Raw genomic sequence first — 21,895 nt, 5'->3', positions numbered from 1 at the left:
TTCAGAAGACATGATTGCTTTGTTAGTATGCTTGAAGTATTATTATTTTCATGTCAATATTAAACTTTTGTCTTGAATCTTTCGGATCTGAACATTTATGCCACAATAAAGGAAATTACATTGAGAAATATGCTAGGTAGCATTCCACATCAAAATTTTTGTTTTTATCATTTACCTACTCGAGGACGAGCAGGAATTAAGCTTGGGGATGCTTGATACGTCTCCAACGTATCTATAATTTTTGATTGTTCCATGCTATTATATTATCTGTTTTGGATGTTTAATGGGCTTTATTATACACTTTTATATTATTTTTGGGACTAACCTACTAACACAAGGCCCAGTGCAAATTGCTGTTTTTTTGGCCTATTTCAGTGTTTCGCAGAAAAGGAATATCAAACGGAATGAAACCTTCGGGAGAGTGATTTTTGGAGCAAACGTGATCCAGAGGACTTGGAGTGGATGTCAAGAACGAGAAGGCCACGAGGCAGGGAGGCGCGCCTGCCCCCCCCCCCCCCCCGGCGCGCCCCCACCCTCGTGGGCCCCTCGCAGCTCCACCGAGCTACTTCTTCCTCCTATATATACTCATATACCCCGAAAATATCCAGGAGCACCACAAAACCCTATTTCCACTGCCGCAACCTTCTGTACCCGTGAGATCCCATCTTGGGGCCTTTTCCGGCGCTCCGCCGGAGGAGGAATCGATCATGGAGGGTTTCTACATCAACACCATAGCCTCTCCGATGATGTGTGAGTAGTTTACCTCAGACCTTCAGGTCCATAGTTATTAGCTAGATGGCTTCTTCTCTCTCTTTGGATCTCAATACAAAGTTCTCCTCGATCTTCTTGGAGATCTATTCGATGTAACTCTTTTTGCGGCGTATTTGTCGAGATCCGATGAATTGTGGGTTTATGATCAAGATTATCTATGAACAATATTTGAATCTTCTCTAAATTCTTTTATGTATGATTGGTTATCTTTGCAAGTCTCTTCGAATTATCAGTTTGGTTTGGCCTACTAGATTGATCTTTCTTGCAATGGGAGAAGTGCTTAGCTTTGGGTTCAATCATGCGGTGCTCGATCCTAGTGACGGAAGGGGAAACGACACGTATTGTATTGTTGCCATCGAGGATAAAAATATGGGGTTTACATCATATTGCTTGAGTTTATCCCTCTACATCATGTCATGTTGCCTAATGCGTTACTCTGTTCTTATTAACTTAATACTCTAGATGCATGCTGGACAGCGGTCGATGTGTGGAGTATAGTAGTAGATGCAGAATCATTTCGGTCTACTTATCGCGGACGAGATGCCTATATACATGATCATGCCTAGATATTCTCATAACTATGCACTTTTCTATCAATTGCTCGAAAGTAATTTGTTCACCTACCGTAATACTTATGTTATCTTGAGAGAAGCCACTAGTGAAACCTATGGCCCCCGGGTCTATTTTTCATCATATTAATCTCCCGTCAACTAGCTATTTTTGTCCCCGTTTATTTTGCAATCTTTACTTTCAATCTTTATCATAAAAATACCAAAATATTATCTTATCATCTCTATCAGATCTCACTTTTGCAAGTGGCCGTGAAGGGATTGACAACCCCTTTATCGCCTTGGTTGCAAGGTTCTTATTTGTTTGTGTAGGTATGAGGGACTTGCGTGAGGCCTCCTACTGGATTGATATCTTGGTTCTTAAAAACTGAGGGAAATACTTACGCTACTTTGTTGCATCACTCTTTTCTCTTTAAGGGAAAACCAGCGCATGCTCAAGAGGTAGCAGGGACATATACGAGAGTTAGGCTGGACAGATGTGTGGCTAACCCAGCGTGGATTCTAGCCTATCCGGGAGCGATTTTGGAGCACAAAACGGCAACGTCAAGTGATCATGTACCACTCCTCCTTCAGATGGACGTAGTGCATGCATGTAGACGGCCCTCACGAGCATTTAAATATGAGTTGTGCTGGGAACGAGACCCAACTTTGGCATTTGTAGTAAAGGAGAGATGGGAGAAAACTAATGGAAATTCGTTGGAGTCAGTGCGCAATAAACTCCAGTCGTTGTCAACCAATCTCTCCACCTGGGACAGGACACCCTTTGGCAGTGTAAGGCGGGAAATAGCTAGATTAAAAAATGAACTGCAGCTTTTGCGGGAGATTCCAGGAAGATCTCGCCCATCGCGAGAGGAAACGAAGGTGGCTGATCAACTTGTCGAACTGTTCCACCGGGAGGAGATAATGTGGCGTCAGAGAGGACGCATTGATTGGCTTGCGCATGGGGACATACTTATTTTTTCCATCTTTATGCTAGCAGACGGCGACGGAAAAATCAAATTAAATCTTTCAAACTGCCTGACGGTAGGATGACCGAGGATACATAAGAGATGGAGAAAATGGCGACTGAGTTTTATAGTAACTTGTATGCATCAGAGGGTGTCCATGATACTAATCAGGTCCTACAAACTGTCCCAGTAAGAGTGACTCTAGCCATGAATGAGACTCTGAATGCACCGTATACCCAAGAGGAAATTAAGCTAGCACTATTTCAAATGTTTCCAACCAAGGCACCAGGCCCTGATGGATTTCCAACACATTTCTTTCAGCGTCATTGGGACATTTGTGGCCCTGAAGTAACTACAGCAGTGCTACGTATTATTAACGGAACCGAGTCGGCTGAGTGCATTAACGAGACGATGCTGGTCTTGATCCCAAAGGTAAAAAATCCCACGTCTTTGACACAGTTTAGACCCATATCCTTGTGTAATGTTTTGTACAAAATTGCATCCAAAATCATAGCCAATAGGTTGAAAGTTGTTCTCCTGGATATCATCTCAGAGGAACAGTCTGCTTTTGTTCCAGGCAGGCTAATAACAGATAATATAATAACTGCTTATGAGTGTTTACATTTTATGAAGAGGAACAAAGCAAAAATAAATAGACACTGTGCTTTGAAGTTGGATATGATGAAAGCCTATGACAGGGTCGAGTGGGATTATCTGGAAGCGATAATGTTGAAACTAGGCTTTACAGAAAATTGGGTTCACATTGGCATGAACCTGGTTAGGACAGTAAAATTTTCAGTCATGTTCAATGGTAAGAAATTACAAGAGTTTCAACCATCTCGTGGCATACGACAGGGAGATCCAATTTCCCCATATTTATTCTTGTTAGCAGTAGAGGGCCTTTCGTGCCTTTTAAAATCCATGGATGAGTCATCCAACATGAATGGAATACGGGTAGCCCCTACGGCTTCGCCAGTAAACCACTTACTATTTGCAGATGACAGCCTGCTGTTTTTCAAGGCTAATACAGATGGGGCAAATGAGGTGAACCAGTTGTTGCATACTTATTGTCAGGCATCCGGGCAATGCATTAATTATGAGAAGTCATCCATATTCTTTAGTAAGGGCTGTCCAGAACATATCAGAACAGAAATAAAGGGTTTGTTGGAGGTTCCTACCGAAGCTTTGTCTGCAAAATATCTGGGAATGCCAACTGAGTTGGTGCCTCAAAAAATGGTGCCTTCAAATACCTAAAGGACTATTTATGGAGCAAGGTGCAAGGGTGGATTGAAAAATCTTTTGTGTTCAGCAGGAAAGGAGGTGTTAGTTAAATCTATTGCTCAGGCCGTTCCAGTCTTTTCCATGTCATGTTTCAAACTACCTAGGGGCTTGTGTGAGCACTTAAACATGTTGATCAGGAAGTTCTGGTGGGGAAGTAAGGATGGCCACCGTAAGCCTAGCTGGGTGTCATGGGAGTCAATGACCCAACCAAAAAGCATGGGTGGTTTGGGCTTCAAAGACTTTGAGATGTTCAACCTGGCACTCTTGGCAAAGCAAGCTTGGCGAATCCTTGAATGTCAAGAGGCGTTGAGTGCTAGAATTCTCACGAGTGTTTACTTTATAAATTGCTCGATTCTTGAAGCAGAGGTTGGTAGTCACCCAAGCCAAATTTGGAGGACGGTTATTGATGGCCGTGATGTGCTAAAACAGGGTCTCATCAGAACCATTGGGAACGGAGAGAGCACCAACATCTGGTTGGATAATTGGATACCCAGGGTAGAAATGATGAGACCATTTGGTAGGTTATCTAATGATCCACCCCAACATGTTTTCCGAACTGATTGATCACACTTCTGCCGTTTCGGATACTGTCAAACTAGAAGAAGTCTATCTCCCAAGTGACATAACTGCTATTCTACGAATACCATTGTGTACTTTTGAAATACAAGATTCCTGGTCATGGTACTTTGAGAAAAATGGCAGATTCTCGGTGAGGTCAGCCTACCGAATGATGGTCGCTAAAAAGTTTAGAAGGGAGGCGTGGCTACATGGGGCAGCAGGTTCTTCAAGCTCGGATCGTGATGCCCAGTCCTGGAAAAGTTTATGGAAAATTTCTGTACCGAGCAAGATCCGGATGTTCTTATGGAGATTAGCAAAACACTCTTTACCCACCGAGGATGTTCGTGCTCATAGGAATATAGTGACGTCCAGTACGTGTGGCTTATGTGGAGTAGAGGACTCATGGAGGCACTCTATGATGGAGTGTTATATGTCTAGATGTGTTTGGGCATTGGTGGATGGCGAGTTGGCAGAACATTTATGCGAAACTACTGAACCAAGTGCAAAGAAGTGGATCTTCTCCATGATCGACACTTTATCCCACGAATCTTTCATCAGGCTGGCAGTTACTTTGTGGGCGATATGGTGGGCTCGAAGGAAGGCAATACACGAACAATCTACCAGAGTCCCTCAGCAACCCATGAGTTCATACAAAGATTCATGGCAGATTTGGAACTTCTTCCAAAGAGTCCGATGAAGAATAAACCTGTGACGAGGTCTGGTATACGGCGCCCAAAGGGCCCCCCTGCGGGGCATGCTAAAATCCACGTGGACGCGGCAGTATCCAAGACACATAACTGTGGCGCCGCGGCGGCGGTGTGCAGGAGCAGCGATGGAAACTTCATGGGCAGTTCAGCGTTGGTGATACATGGGATAACTGATGCTGTAACACTAGAAGCTATTACATGCAGAGAAGGTCTAGCACTTGCGCAAGATTTACTACTGAATGATTTTCTCATAGCATCGGACTCCAAGCAAGTAGTTAATGATATCAAGACAGCAAGCAATGGAAGATACAGAGCAATCATATCGGAGATCAAGAATCTTTTATTAGTCTTCAATTGTAATATTACTTTCGAAGGCAGAGCCTCTAATAGCGATGCCGATAGGTTAGCCAAGTTTGCACATTCTTTGGATCGGGGTAGGCACTTGTGGTTTTTGGAACCCCGTGATCCTTTTTGTATCCCACTTAATGTGGCCTATGAGCAATAAAAACTTGGTTAACCCCTCAAAAAAACTCAAAAAAGTAAAATCAATGGGACACATGCATGGTGCATGCAGAAATAAGCATAGCAGGAGAACCTGGACGTTCTCACAGCTTAGCCACTGTCGGCCGTCGGATCGTTTTCTGGATGCGTTTTCGGCAGTCCGATCTCGCTCCCGGATGATCCCTGCCATCGGATCAAAACACGACACTGCTGCAATGAATAGTGCATATTCCAGTGTGCCACCGCTTGTTATTTTTGTGACCCGCCGAGGGCATTTCCGTCATTTCACATGGCTGAAAAAAAATATCCAATTCCATAGGCTGAGCGCGGGGTCGTCGCTCCTCCCCCACTCGCGATGCACCCTCTCCTCTTCCTCCCGACTCGCGCATCCCGCCCCTCCTCTATGCCGCCACCACCCAAACCCTAACCCTAGCTGCTCCCCACGCAGTCGCCGTTGTCGTCTCCTTCTCCCAGCCTGCCAGATCCCCGTCGTCCACTTCTCCGGCGTCGTCGCCGTCGTCCTCGCGTGCACACGGCAGGAGGAGCGTGGCCCTCCTCTCACCGTCATTCCTCGGGTGTAGCCGCGCCTGTCCTCGTACCGCGTCTCCACTCCTCCTCCACGCCGGCGGCGGCACCCGTCCTCCTCCCTCCCCTCTCCAGGTGGCTGGGACTGTCCTCGAGGTCGACCATGGAGGCCCTTTTTGTGCTGGAGCAGGAGCTCGTCCGGGACCCGCACCATGGCATGCTTGCCGCCGTCCTCGGCAGGTTAGAGACGAGTCTTCTTCTTCTTCTTGGTCCATCCATGGTTCCTTATTACTTCGGAGAACGCCTCAGACTCAAGAGCTGTGTGTTGGCCGTGTGATTTCGCAGCAAGCAGGCGGCCGAGGACGCCATCCTCTACAGCTACATGTACGGCTTTTCCGGCTTCGCCGCCGTGCTCACCAACGCGCAGGTGGCGCAGCTCTCCGGTGAGCTTCCAGGCCTGCACATCTTGTCGTTGTTCTTAACAAATTAATAGTTCCTTTCTCTTTGTAACTGTTTCTCCTCTTACTCTGGTTAAATCAAAAAGATTTGCGTGGGGTTGTGCGGGTGGTTCGGAACCGGGTGCTTGATGTGCACACCACCAGGAGCTGGGACTTCATGCGGGTGAACCCATCGCCAGCTGGCGGGAGCAGAATCCTCTCTGGCAGCAGGTTCGGGGAGGAATCCATCATCGGTGTGCTAGACACAGGTGAGACTGCAGTTCTACAGTTGTAGCAGAAATCAGAACTGACACTGGCACTGCAATGTGACGACTGGGTTTTTTCTTTGGATCTTAACTTTTCAGGGATATGGCCGGAGTCAGCCAGCATTAGAGACGACGGCATCGGCGAGGTTCCATGGCGGTGGAAAGGGCAATGCGTCGCCGGAGAAAGGTTCAATTCTTCCAACTGCAACAGGTTAGCATGCCTGCTTTTTTCCTGCCCCTCCTCTACGCCGGCGGCTGATCATAGCATATTGCTACTGGAATGAAATTGTCTATTCTAAAGTGTTCTACACTGAAGCTATCATCTGCACTTCATTTGTTTTAATCATTCCTCACCAAAGCTACTTTATTAGTAGTGAAAGGCATAACGTAATCTATTCATCACCAAAAAATATTCAGGTGGTCGTACCATGTTATCATTGGAATAAAGAAGGATCTATTTGAGAGTGTGGTCCAAAAAATTATGCAGATCATCACTGCAAGTAGTACCCTACCGTCCAACTCTATTTGTGCATCTTATCTCTAGATGCTTACATTTATTTAATCATCTTCTGGATTATTTGACCAGCAGATAGTTCGATTTCCACTTGGATGCATGAATATTTCACACATGCGAAAATTGACTTCTACATGCAGATTTACTATGGAGTTCGAAATCGCGAACATCTGACTAAAAAGTATAGTACTGGTCTATTCTCGGCCTATCTAGAACAAAAGAAGCATAGACGAACATGTTAAGCTATTTGGCAGGAAGGAAGGAGGCAAGTGTTCAAACCTACGTCGTTACGAAGGACGAGCCGTTGGTAGTCGTCCAAGCCAGCAATTTTGGTGTGTTCAGGGTGAAGGTGCCATTCAAGGCTCTTCTCAAGGTGTTGGAAGTATCCCTCACCCAAAAGAACATGCAGAGGGTACTTCTCTTTCAGTTGTGCGATGTCCACTTCTTTCCCCTTTGTAAATAACTGTAGCAGGATGAACCAGAAAAAAACAGCAAGTACAAACCAAAGGATGTAGTCATGTAGAGTTGTCAACGAAACAAAGAGCCGAAAAAGAAAACATATAGCGGAAAAAACCTGAAACATATAGTGGAAGGTGCCATGTGTTGATGGAGAGAGCATCACGTACGTGATTTTGATAATTTTTAGGAGCAATATAAGCATTGCAAGCAATGCAAACGAGTTAGTGATGTGACTTTCATAGAGTATAAATTAATGTTAGTCGAGAATACAAGGGTCCAAAACATCAATACAATATGACTGATTATAACCATAAAGTTTGCCTATATACTATTCCCTCCATCCCAAAATAGGTGTCGTGGTAATAGTTCAAAATTGTACCACGACACGTATTTTGGGACGGAGGAATTCGATGCTATATTAAAGATCTATAGATTGTGTAGTTTCACTCCCATCTTGAAATTCAAGGACCGGCCCTGGATGTCATGTGGAAAGAGAGAGTTAGCACGTACGTAATCTTTGATGTGGTAGAGGGCTACCGGTTTAAACTCCATTTAAGCATTGTTTTTCAATCTGACATGAAAAGTGATGCTATATGTTATCCGGTGTACACTGAGTGGTCTACTACACAATCTTCTTCTTATAGACGTTGTTGGGCCTTCAAGTGCAGAGGTTTGTAGGATAGTAGCAAATTTCCCTCAAGCTGATGACCTAAGGTTTATCAATCCGTGGAAGGTGTAGGATGAAGATGGTCTCTCTCAAGCAACCCTGCAACCAAATAACAAAGAGTCTCTTGTGTCCCTAACACACAATACAATGGTAAATTGTATAGGTGCACTAGTTCGACGAAGAGATGGTGATACAAGTGCAATATGGATGGTAGATATAGGTTTTTGTAATCTGAAAAATATAAAAACCACAAGGTAGCAAGTGATAAAAGTGAGCACAAACGGTATTGCAATGCTAGAAAACAAGGCCTAGGGTTCATACTTTCACTAATGCAAGTTCTCTCAACAATAATAACATAATTGGATCATATAACTATCCCTCAACATGCAACAAAGAGTCACTCCAAAGTCACTAATAGCGGAGAACAAACGAAGAGATTATTGTAGGGTACGAAACCACCTCAAAGTTATTCTTTCGGATCGATCTATTCAAGAGTTCGTACTAGAATAACACCTTAAGACACATATCAACCAAAACCCTAATGTCACCAAGATACTCCAATGTCACCTCAAGTACCCGCGGGTATGATTATACGATATGCATCACACAATCTCAGATTCATCTATTCAAACCAACACAAAGTACTTCAAAGGGTGCCCCAAAGTTTCTACTAGAGAGTCAAGACGAAAACATGTGCCAACCCCTATGCATAAGTTCACAATGTTACGGATCCCGCAAGTTGATCACCAAAACATACATCAAGTGGATCAATATAATACCCCATTGTCACCACGGGTATCCCATGCAAGACATACATCAAGTGTTCTCAAATCCTTAAAGACTCAATCCGATAAGATAACTTCAAAGGTTAAACTCAATTCATTACAAGAGGGTAGAGGGGGAGAAACATCATAAGATCCAACTATAATAGCAAAGCTCGCGATACATCAAGATCGTACCACCTCAAGAACACGAGAGAGAGAGAGAGATCAAACACATAGCTACTGGTACATACCCTCAGCCCCGAGGGTGAACTACTCCCTCCTCATCATGGAGAGCGCCGGGATGATGAAGATGGCCACCGGTGAGGGATCCCCCCCTCCGGCAGGGTGCCGGAATGGGTCTATACTGGTTTTCGGTGGCTACAGAGGCTTGCGGCGGCGGAACTCCCGATCTAGGTTATGTTATGGAGGTTTCAGTATTTATAGAAATTTTTAGCGTCGGGAACAAGTCAGGGAGGTGCCCGAGTCGTCCATGAGGTAGGCCGGCGCGCCCGGGGGGTGGGCGCACCCCCACCCTCATGGACGGCCCGGGACTCTTCTGGCCCAGCTCTTTTACTCCGGGGTCTTCTTTTGGTCCATAAAAAATCGTCAAAAATTGGCACGTCCATTGGACTCCGTTTGATATTCCTTTTCTGTAAAACTCAAACACAAGGAAAAAAACAGAAACTGGCACTGGGCTCTAGGTTAATAGGTTAGTCCCAAAAATCATATAAAATAGCATATAAATGCATATAAAACATCCTAGGTGGATAATATAATAGCATGGAACAATCAAAAATTATAGATACGTTGGAGACGTATCAAGCATCCCCAAGCTTAATTCCTGCTCGTCCTCGAGTAGGTAAATGATAAAAACAGAATTTTTATGTGGAATGCTACCTAACATATTTATCAATGTAATCTTTCTTTGTTGTGGCAAGAATATTCAGATCCATAAGATTCAAGACAAAAGTTTAATATGGACATAAAAATAATAATACTTCAAGCATACTAACCAAGCAATTATGTCTTCTCAAAATAACATAGCCAAAGAAAGCTCATCCCTACAAAATCATATAGTTTGGCCATGCTCCATCTTCGTCACACAAAATGCTCAAATCATGCACAACCCCGATGACAAGCCAAGCAATTGTTTCATACTTTGGTAATCTCAAACTTTTTTCAACTTTCACGCAATACATGAGCGTGAGCCATGGATATAGCACTATAGGTGGAATAGAGTATGATGATGGGGGTTATGTGGAGAAGACAAAAAAGGAGAAAGTCTCACATTAACGCGGCTAATCAACGGGCTAGGGAGATGCCCATCAATTGATGTCAATGCAAGGAGTAGGGATTGCCATGCAACGGATGCACTAGAGCTATAAATATATGAAAGCTCAACAAAAGAAACTAAGTGGGTGTGCATCCAACTTGCTTGCTCATGAAGACCTAGGCCATTTGAGGAAGCCCATTGTTGGAATATACAAGTCAAGTTCTATAATGAAAAATTCCCACTAGTATATGAAAGTGACAAAACAAGAGACTCTCTATCATAAAGATCATGGTGCTACTTTGAAGCACAAGTGTGGAAAAAAGGATAGTAGCATTATCCCTTTTTATTTGTTATTTTTTTGGGCCTTCCTTTTTTTTTGGCCTTTCTTTTTTTGGGACAATGCTCTATTTATGATGATCGTCACACTTCTATTTATTTACAACTCAATGATTACAACTCGATACTAGAACAAAATATGACTCTATATGAATGCCTCCGGCGGTGTGCCGGGATGGGCAATGAATCAAGGGTGACATGTATGATAAATTATGCATGATGGCTTTGCCACAAATACGATGTCAACTACATGATCATGCAAGGCAATATGACAATGATGAAGCGTGTCATAATAAATTAAACGGTGGAAAGTTGCATGGCAATATATCTCGGAATGGCTATGGAAATGCCATAATAGGTAGGTATGGCGGCTGTTTTGAGGAAGATATAAGGAGGTTTATATGCGATAGAGCGTATCATATCACGGGGTTTGGATGCACCGGCGAAGTTTGCACCAACTCTCAAGGTGAGAAACGGCAATGCACAGTACCGAAGAGGCTAGCAATGATGGAAGGTGAGAGTGCGTATAATCCATGGACTCAACATTAGTCATAAAGAACTCACATACTTATTGCAAAAATCAATAAATCATCAAAAACCAAGCATTACGCGCATGCTCCTAGGGGGATAGATTGGTAGGAAATATCATCGCTTGTCCCCGACAACCACTCATAAGGATGACAATCGAAGAACACCTCATGCTTCAAATTTGTTACACAACGGTTACCATACGTGCATGCTACATGACTTGCAAACTTCAACACAAGTATTTCTCAAATTCACAACTACTCAACTAGCATGACTCTAATATTACCATCTCCATATCTCAAAACAATTATCAAGTATGAAACTTCTCATAGTATTCAATGCACTTTATATGAAAGTTTTTTTATTATACCCATCTTGGATACCAATCATATTAGGACTAAATTCATAACCCAAGCAAATTACCATGCTGTTCTAAAGACTCCCAAAATAATATAAGTGAAGCATGAGAGTTCATCTATTTCTTCAAAATAAAACCACCGTCGTGCTCTAAAAGATATAAGTGAAGCACTAGAGCAAACAACAAACTACTCCAAAAGATATAAGTGAAGATCAATGAGTAGTTGAATAATTATGTAACTATGTGAAGACTCTAATATTTAAGAATTTCAGATCTTGGTATTTTATTCAAGCAGCAAGCAAAACAAAAGAAAATAAAATGACGCTCCAAGCAAAACACATATCATGTGGTGAATAAAAATATAGCTCCAAGTAAAGTTATCGATGAACAAGACGAAAGAGGGGATGCCTTCCGGGGCATCCCCAAGCTTAGGCTCTTGGTTGTCCTCGAATATTACGTTGGGATGCCTTGGGCATCCCCAATCTAAGGCTCTTGCCACTCCTTATTCCATAGTCCATCGAATCTTTACCCAAAACTTGAAAACTTCACAACACAAAACTCAACAGAAAACTCGTAAGCTCCGTTAGCGAAATAAAACAAACCACCACTTAAAGGTACTGTAATGAACCCATTCTTTATTTATATTGGTGTTAAACCTACTGTATTCCAACTTCTCTATGGTTCATAACCTCCGATACTAGCCATAGATTCATCAAAATAAGCAAACAACACACAAAAACAGAATCTGTCAAAAACAGAACAGTCTGTAGTAATTTGTATCAAACACAAACTTTCTGTAACTCAAAAATTCTACCAAAATAGTAAGACCTAGATAATTTGTTTATTGATCTACTGCATTTGGAATCAGTATTTTATCACGTTCTGGTGATTTTTAACAATTGTTTTCGTGAGCAGAAAGTTTCTGATTTTTTTCAGCAAGATCAAATAACTATCATCCAAGAAGATCCTATAGGTTTTACTTGGGACAAACACTAATTAAAACATAAAACCACATCTAACCAGAGGCTAGATCAAATATTTATTACTAAACAGAACCAAAAATCAAGAAACAAAAATAAAATTGGGTTGCCTCCCAACAAGCGCTAACGTTTAACGCCCCTAGCTAGGCATGATGATTTCAATGATGCTCACATAAAGAATAAGAATTGAAACATAAAGAGAGCATCATGAAGAATATGACTAGCACATTTAAGTCTAACCCACTTCCTATGCATAGGGATTTTGTGAGCAAACAACTTATGGGAACAATAATCAACTAGCATAGGAAGGCAAAACAAGCATAACTTTAAAATTTTAAGCACATAGGGAGGAAACTTAATATTATTATTGCAAGATGTAGAAGCATATGTTCCTCCCTCATAATAATTTTCAGTAGCATCATTAATGAATTCAACAATATAACCATCACATAAAGCATTCTTTTCATGATGTACAAGCATAGAATTTTTATTACTCTCCACATAAGCAAATTTGTTCTCATGAATAGTAGTGGGAGCAAACTCAACAAAATAACTATCGTGTGAAGCATAATCCAATTGAAAGTTAAAATCATGATGACAAGTTTCATGGTTATCTTTATTCTTTATAGCATACGTGTCATCACAATAATCATCATAAATAGGAGGCATGCTTTCATCATAATAAATTTGCTCATCAAAACTTGGGGGACTAAACATATCATCTTCATCAAAAATAGCATCCCAACCTTGTGACTTTGCATATCATTAGCATCATGGGTATTCAAAGAATTCATACTAACAACATTGCAATCATGCTCATCATGCACATATTTTATGCCAAGCATTCTATGTAATTCTTCTTCTAGTACTTGAGCACAATTTTCCTTCCCATCATTTTCACGAAAGACATTAAAAAGATGAAGCATATGAGGCACCCTTAATTCCATTTTTTAGTTTTATTTTATAGACTAAACTAGTAATAAAACAAGAAACTAAAAGATTCGATTGCAATATCTAAAGATATACCTTCAAGCACTCACCTCCCCGGCAACGGCGCCAGAAACTGCTTGATGTCTACTACACAACCTTCTTCTTGTAGACGTTGTTGGGCCTCCAAGTGCAGAGGTTTGTATGACAATAGCGAATTTCCCTCAAGTGGATGACCTAAGGTTTATCAATCCGTGGGAGGTGTAGGATGAAGATGGTCTCTCTCAAGCAACCCTGCAACCAAATAACAAAGAGTCTCTTGTGTCCCCAACACACACAATACAATGGTAAATTGTATAGGTGCACTAGTTCGGCGAAGAGATGGTGATACAAGTACAATATGGATGGTAGATATAGGTTTTTCTAATCTGAAAAATATAAAAACCACAATGTAGCAAGTGATAGAAGTGAGCACAAACGGTATTGCAATGCTAGGAAACAAGTCCTAGGGTTCATACTTTCACTAGTGCAAGTTCTCACAACAACAATAACATAATTGGATCATATAACTATCCCTCAACATGCAACAAAGAGTCACTCCAAAGTCACTAACAGCGGAGAACAAATGAAGAGATTATTGTAGGGTACGAAACCTCCTCAAAGTTATTCTTTAGGATCGATCTATTCAAGAGTTTGTACTAGAATAACACCTTAAGACACATATCAACCAAAACCCTAATGTCACCTAGATACTCCAATGTCACCTCAAGTATCCGTGGGTATGATTATACGATATGCATCACACAATCTCAGATTCATCTATTCAAGGCAACACAAAGTACTTCAAAGAGCGCCCCAAAGTTTCTACCAGAGAGTCAAGACGAAAACGTGTGCCAACCCCTATGCATAAGTTCACAATGTTACGGAACCCGCAAGTTGATCACCGAAACATACATCAAGTGGATCCATAGAATACCCCATTGTCACCACGGGTATCCCATGCAAGAGATACATCAAGTGTTCTCAAATCCTTAAAGACTCAATCCGATAAGATAACTTCAAAGGGAAAACTCAATCCATTACAGGAGAGTAGAGGGGGAGAAACTTCATAAGATCCAACTATAATAGCAAAGCTCGAGATACATCAAGATCGTACCACCACAAGAACACGAGAGAGAGAGAGAGAGAGAGAGAGAGATCAAACACATAGCTACTGGTACATACCCTTAGCCCCGAGGGTGAACTACTTGGAGAGCGCCGGGATGATGAAGATGGCCACCGGTGAGGGATCCCCCCTCCGGCAGGGTGCCGGAACGGGTCTAGATTGGTTTTCGGTGGCTACAGAGGCTTGAGGCGGCGGAACTCCCAATCTAGGTTATGTTCTGGAGGTTTCAGCATTTATAGGAATTTTTTGCGTCGGGAACAAGTCAGGGAGGTGCCCGAGTCGTCCACGAGGAAGGCCGGTGCGCCGGGGGGGGGGGGGGGGGGGTTGGGCGCGCCCCCACCCTCGTGGACGTCCCGGGACTGTTCTGGCCCAACTCTTTTACTCCAGGGTCTTCTTTTGGTCCATAAAAAATCGTCAAAAATTGGCACGTCCATTGGACTCCGTTTGGTATTTCTTTTCTGTAAAACTCAAAAACAAGGAAAAAACAGAAACTGGCATTGGGCTCTAGGTTAATAGGTTAGTCCCAAAAATCATATAAAATAGCATATAAATGCATATAAAACATCCTAGATGGATAATATAATAGCATGGAACAATCAAAAATTATAGATACGTTGGAGACGTATCAAGTGCTCAGTCAGGAGGTTTCGGTAGAGAGCATTCGGTGCCACAAGCATCATTTGAAAAAGGCATGTAATGAATAATTCATTCTGTATTTTCTGGGGTTCTTTTAGTGAACTGTTGTTTACTATGTGAATGAAGTAAATATGCTCAGCACTTCGTTGCATATCAAGCATTCTGAAGTGATGGAGCGTGTCATGAGAATTCATCTTCCCGTGTCTGTGGCTGAGGCCGAGATAAAGAAGCGGTATGAGACTATTCCATCTGCCACACTGCATCCCAATAGGGATGAGATTGAGTACCTAAAAAGGCTTGTCTTCTACAAGGTAAACTGTCATTCTATGTTGTACTCTGATTAGTTTCTTCCATGATTGCTGCCGTAACAAATGTTTTTTTGTGGGTAGTTGTGTAAGAGTCTGACCCTATGTACTATCAGTAGTGCAGTAAATTAACTTGTGCATACAAGATTATGATATGTGTAAATCAAGTGTCTATTTACATATTATATGATTTCCACAATACCATAAAATTGCCATTCACAAGTTACTTATTGATATTTCAAAGGTGTCGCCAAGGGTTTTGTTATTTAATTTTCCTTAATCAGATTCATCATAGTATGCTAAACTTTCTAAATTATAGGACTCAGCCATACTTGTGCTTAACAAGCCTCCAAAAGTGCCCATGAAAGGGAATTTGCCAGTATCTCAGAAAGACGGTAAAGACATATATGCAACACATTTTAAGTTGTTATAGTCTGTTTCTTCTAGCTATAACTTTTTGTTGTTTTTCCGAGATTATTGATGCACACTCATTTGTTTAACTCTCACCTGGATGGCCTAATTATGATTTAAGTGTTCTCTTTACTATTATAGGATTCCCAAATCTACAACTTTGCTTCACTGATATATTGTTAGCATCTTGATGTGATAATTTGTTCTTTATTTGGTTCCCCTTGAAATTGTTTTTGGTTCAATACCTGATCTCTTCCTGCTCCATTGGCAATGTTTAATATTGTAATATTCTGTTTCATATTTTTTTCACTTGCTCCCAGGTTTTTGTTATTTTTGTCCTACTACCTTTTTACTTCAAAAATATAGAACAAACCTTCTATGACACGTCTAATATGTTCTGGTAGATGAAAACCTACCTCACTCTTCTACTAGAATAGTCCTCCCAATACATTTCTCAATTCAGGCTCTTTCCATGCATCGATTACATCTACCGTTGCTAATGACCAAGAGAATTTGCATGTTTCACCTATTTTGTTTACTGTTTGTCTCATGACCTATAAATATGTTAATCAGAGTTCAGTTATATCTATAGCAGTTCAACACTTTTAGCGATATCTATTGTATCCATACCATTTAATTTTGTCTCACCTACGTCAGGCCAGGAACTACATGTAGCTCAGAATCATGTTGTAGCTAAAGCAATAAGAAACATGCAGAATCGCCTTATTATAGTATCATGGGACTATAGGTGTCCAAAAGTTTGAACTCAACATCAACCCTACTATGTTGTTTAGATTTGTGATCCTTCTCACTTTGCACTTATATGTGTGCAATCTCATCAACTTCTTCTCCCTATTAGTTACTATCTGTGACAACCCACTACTGCAGGATGTTGCTAAGACGACACAACGATCAGAGACCCTTCGACAAAACTGTGTGCAATGCAATAATCGCAAACGGTAGTGTAAAAGAACCGTCAAAAAAGGTGCAAAACGTTTGCGATGGCGGAGCCATCAAACAAGGTTCAGATTTTAGTTGCGTGTGCGATCCAGGGCATACGGTTCAGTCCAATGAAGAAACGGGCAGCCTGATGAAGGCGTGTGCGATATAGAGCATACGGTTCACTCGGATGAACTGTTTGTGATTAGGCAACACAAAAGAAACGGTCAGCCAGATCAAGGTGTGTGTGATTGAGGGCATACACTTCAGAAGGATTAACTGTTTACGATTAGGCAACAGAACAGAAACGGGTCGACCAGATCAAAGTGTCTGCGATTGATGTCATACACTTCACATGGATGAATTGTTTGCGATTAGCCACAACAAACTGAAACAGTTAGATAGATCAATGTGTGTGCACTAGACGGGCACACACATTCTAATTAAAAGAAGCATGTCGATGGTAATAACGAGCGCGCACGGTTGTTGGAACAAGACGTGTGCTGACATTGCCTATTGCGGTGCACCCTACGGTGCAAACGCCACATACGCGGCCGAGAAGGCGTACGTGCCCACGTTACGCCTTCCGGGAATAGTGCCGCACTTATAACCGTCAGTAAATTTTGAGCATGCGTCCCGTCACAACTTTTTTTAGAAGAACAGGGGGGCGCGCCCCGTCACATTCCAAATTGCAAACCTGTTCACACCGATCAAAACATAAACGGTTTCCCACTTAGGAGCGTATTACTACTTGTTTATAAATACTACTACTCCAAGATGACTACACATTCCTCCTCAACTCCTCATCCACAAAAACAAACAAGTCATTCATCATTGTTCCCTTGCGTCTGCCATGGCCAGCGTGAGTTCTGGGTCGAGAGATTGCCACCAGGGAGAGGCGAGCCTGGAAGCGGAAGCACGAGAGATGTCCCGCCTCGCCGTGAAAGCAGCCAACATTTCCCGTCGCGCGGCCGTAGCAGCAGAGAGGTCCCGCCGCACCGCCAAAGCAGCACGGAGGTCCCACCGCGTCGTTGATGCAGCAGACTGGTCCGACGATGCCGCGGAAGCAGGAGAGATGTCCCGCCGTGCCGCGAATGCAGCAGAGATAGCCTCCCGTGCCGCGGCGGCCTGGGAAAATGTCTCGCGGGCAGGCGAGGACTCTTACAGGCGCATGCGTGCCCTTGTCCTTAGGCAGATGGATCCGATCTCCAGGTGGGCGAGGTTGCAGGATGACCTAAAAGCCTCGTTTGAACAGTCTACCGGCGTCATCCGGCAACTAAATGAGAGCAATGCGAAGCTCCAGGCCGAGCGCGACCTGCTGAGGGCGAAGATCGTCGGAAGTGCGGAGCAGTAGGAGCAGACCACTGCCTTGTTGAAGAGGACCAGCGTCATCATCGAGAAACTTATGGACGAGAATGCCATGCGCGCATCGAGCGCAGAAGGCTGGTGGAGGAATCCGTGGATTCTTTCAAGCAGCATCTTGAGGATAAGAAAGAGCTCATCGCCGCTCGCCGCGGAGACTAGTTCCCGCGGCCTGCAGCAACGCATCAAGAAAGTAGAGATCAGCGAGCCAGATCATTGTCTTCCTTCTTCTTTTGCCCTTGTGTATTTCGGGCGTTGCCGCATGTGGCTTTTTTTAATTATGTTCCTAAATATGTAAGACAATTATTATCCACTGTCATCGTCCTTATATTCATCATGCTTGCTATAAGTCGCAGTCAATGCTATATAGGTCCGTTGGATCTTACATTGCAAAACTTTCTTTTCAGATTTTCATTTCTCTCTCTTAAATCTCAGTCCAGTGAGACATATAGCCACGTCGTAGAACAGGTGCTCTGGCGCCAGTAATGGAGATGTTGGGAGGGAGGTGCGCGCGGGTAGCGGTCAAAGGGCTCTCCTCCCGATGAGCACGCGCAGGGGTCTGATTGCACGCCTCCCGTACTCAAGTAGCTACCCGCACGGCACCTCCTAGCCAATAAAAAAGGGGACGCGTGGCGACACGTAATTGGTTAGAGAACGCCCACGGTTTCAATAATACTTGTGTTTCCGATTTGTAACGTGACAGCACTTGTTCCAAAATGACTTTGTTGATTGTTAATGTGTGCGCCTTGGCAAATCGGACAGAAAAATTACCATAGCATGTTGGTGCCATGTCATGACACCATGCCAAGTTTCATGACTTTCAGTCGTGTTTTGGATTTACAGAAATAAAAAAACAAGTTCCTCAATCTTTCCGGCTGAGCCACGACGCCCAGATGTTTGAATTGCATTCCCATCTCTTGCATAGGACCTAGAAATTCACCCAAGGACACACATGTGATTTTTCAAACAACTTTGGTGCATTGGAGCCTGTGCTTGTAGTTCAAATTTGAATTATGCACATTAAATGCGCAGAAAATCAATTAATGTATAAAAAGGCCAACGAACCCGGAATAATTCCAAAATTTAACACGATACTTCTATTTGGTCTAATCTGCCTGTGTAAAAAAATCAAGGCGGGAGAAGGCAGTGTACGTATGTCGTTTCACACACGAAGGTGACACGTTCCCTCTCGGAACCATGAGCCTTCTTGAGGGAAGCTCCGGTTTGCAAGAAACTTACCCAAAGCTTGTCCCAATTCGGCCAAAAAAATTACCGCAGCATGTTGGTGCCATGTCATGACACCATGCCAAGTTTCATGATTTTCAGGCGTGTTTTGGATTTACAGGAAATTAAAAACCAAGTTTGTCAATCTTTCCGCCTGAGCCACGACGCCCAGATGTTTGAATTTCACTCTCATCTCTTGCATGGGACCTAGAAATTCACCCAAGGACACACATGTGATTTTTCAAACAACTTTGGTGCACTGCAGCCTGTGCTTGTAGTTCAAATTTGAATTATGCACATTAAATGCGCAGAAACTCAATTAATGTATAGAAAAGGCCAAATGAACCCGGAATAATTCCAAAATTTAGCACGATATTTCTATTTGGTCTAATCTGCCTGTGTAAAAAAATTAAGGCGAGAGAAGGCAGTGTACGTATGTCGTTTCGCACACGGAGGTGACACGTTACCTCTCGGAACCACGAGCCTTCTTGAGGCAAGCTCCGGTTTGCAAGAAGCTTACACCAAAGCTTGTCCCAATTCGGCCAAAAAAATTACCGCAGCATGTCGGTGCCATGTCATGACACCATGGCAAGTTTCATGATTTTCAGGCGTGTTTTGGATTTACAAGAATTAAAAAACCAAGTTTCTCAATCTTTCCGACCGAGCCACGACGCCCAGATGTTTGAATTTCATTCCCATTTCTTGCATGGGATCTATAAATTCACCCAAGGACACACATGTGATTTTTCAACCAACTTTGGTGCACTGGAGCATGTGCTTGTAGTTCAAATTTGAATTGTGCACATTAAATGCGCAGAAACTCAATTAATGTATGAAAAAGTTCAAACGAACCCGGAATAATTCCAAAATTTAGCATGATACTTCTAATTGGTCTAATCTGCCTGTGTAAAAAAATTAAGGCGGGAGAAGGCAGTATACATATCTCGTTTCGCACACGGAGGTGACACGTTCCCTCTCGGAACCATGAGCCTTCTTGAGGGAAGCTCCGGTTTGCAAGAAGCTTACACCAAAGCTTGTCCCAATTCGGCCAAAAAAAATTATCGCAGCATGTTGGTGCCATGTCATGACACCATGCCAAGTTTCATGATTTTCAGGCGTGTTTTGGATTTACAGGAACTAAAAAACCAAGTTTCTCAATCTTTCCGGCCGAGCCACGATGCCCAGATATTTGAATTTCATTCCCATTTCTTGCATGGGACCTATAAATTCACCCAACGACACACATGTGATTTTTCAACCAACTTTGGTGCACTGAAGCATGTGCTTGTAGGTCACATTTGAATTATGCACATTAAATGCCCAGAAACTCAATTAATGTATAAAAAAGGCCAAACGAACCCGGAATAATTCCAAAATTTAGCACGATACTTCTATTTGGTCTAATCTGTCAGTGTACAAAAATTTAAGGCGGGAGAAGGCAGTGTACGTATGTCGTTTCACACACGGAGGTGACACGTTCCCTTTCGGAACCAAGAGTCTTCTTGAGGGAAGCTCCGGTTTGCAAGAAGGTTACACCAAAGCTTGTCCCAATTCGCCCAAAAAAATTACTGCAGCATGTTGGTGCCATGTCATGACACCATGCCAAGTTTCATGATTTCCAGCCGTGTTCTGGATTTACAAGAATTAAAAAACCAAGTTTCTCAATCATTCCGGCCGAGCAACGACGCCCAGATGTTTGAATTTCATTCTCATTTCTTGCACGGAACCTATAAATTCACCCAAAGACACACATGTGATTTTTCAACAAACTTTGGTGCATTGGAGCATGTGCTTGTCGTTCAAATTTGAATTATGCACATTAAATGTCCAGAAGCTCAATTAACGCATAAAAATGCCAAATGAACCCGGAATAATTCCAAATTTAAACACGACACATGTACTAGTTGCATGTTCACTGTACGTAAATGTTCTAGCAATTCAAACACCATCATTTCCCTCCGTAACACCATTTTGTCTTTCAAAACATAATGAAAAAATCAAGTATACCACAAACAGTTTACTAGAAAGAATCGTGTGGGATGCGATATAAAATATCTTGGCGCACCGTCTTGTCTGGCTTACGCAGGAAGCTTCATCATCTACAGTCCACCGCCCCCGCTTGAACCACACTTGCGCGCCAGTTTCTCGCGGCACCGAGCGAATTTTTTTTGCCACCACAGAAATATCTATCTCCCCGCCCCCTCCCTCCTACCAAAAGCCACATTTCCACTGTTCCTCCTTGCTTTCCAAGTTCAAACCTTCACTGCTGCTTACTGGCAGCTCAGCCTCCTCGCGAGCGACCCTTCTTCTTGCAGCGCCGCCTCCTGGCCGGCTACCCTTCTTCTTGCAGCGCCGCCTCCTCGCCGGCGACCCTTCTTCGCCGCCTCCTCACCGGCGATCCTTCTTCTTGCTGTGCGGCCTCCTCGCCGCCGACCCTTCTTCTTGCTGCACGGCCTCGTCGATATGGTCAGGTGTGACGCCCCCG

General features: G+C 43.0%; 1 protein-coding gene across 2 annotated transcripts; it reads left to right on the top strand.

Moving 5' to 3' along the window:
• Positions 1-5,696: 5,696 nt before the first annotated feature.
• Positions 5,697-7,819, top strand: LOC120967214 (subtilisin-like protease SBT3.3). Of its 2 annotated transcripts, none has more exons than XM_040393830.3 (5): positions 5,697-6,099; positions 6,205-6,302; positions 6,404-6,565; positions 6,662-6,773; positions 7,217-7,819. In XM_040393830.3, the coding sequence occupies exons 1-5, from the start codon at positions 6,023-6,025 to the stop codon at positions 7,248-7,250; spliced, it is 483 nt and encodes a 160-aa protein (XP_040249764.2). In that variant the 5' UTR covers positions 5,697-6,022; the 3' UTR covers positions 7,251-7,819. The 2 variants fall into 2 exon arrangements, with proteins under 2 accessions (XP_040249764.2, XP_073362761.1); XM_073506660.1 differs by having other exon boundaries at positions 6,980-7,819.
• Positions 7,820-21,895: the final 14,076 nt, after the last annotated feature.

This window comes from Aegilops tauschii, chromosome 1, assembly GCF_002575655.3.
Source record: "Aegilops tauschii subsp. strangulata cultivar AL8/78 chromosome 1, Aet v6.0, whole genome shotgun sequence".
Classification (NCBI taxonomy): Eukaryota; Viridiplantae; Streptophyta; class Magnoliopsida; order Poales; family Poaceae; genus Aegilops; species Aegilops tauschii.
Note: the sequence above shows the minus strand (reverse complement) of the source record. Positions and strands in the feature narration are given on the sequence as shown.

Bases quoted from the DNA above. Each gene is read 5' to 3' on its own strand.
- LOC120967214 (XM_073506660.1), top strand. From the start codon at position 6,023: ATGGAGGCCCTTTTTGTGCTGGAGCAGGAGCTCGTCCGGGACCCGCAC. The intron at 6,566-6,661 runs GTGAGACTGCAG...TTAACTTTTCAG, and splicing joins CATCGGTGTGCTAGACACAG to GGATATGGCCGGAGTCAGCC. The intron at 6,774-6,979 runs GTTAGCATGCCT...AAAAATATTCAG, and splicing joins AATTCTTCCAACTGCAACAG to GTGGTCGTACCATGTTATCA.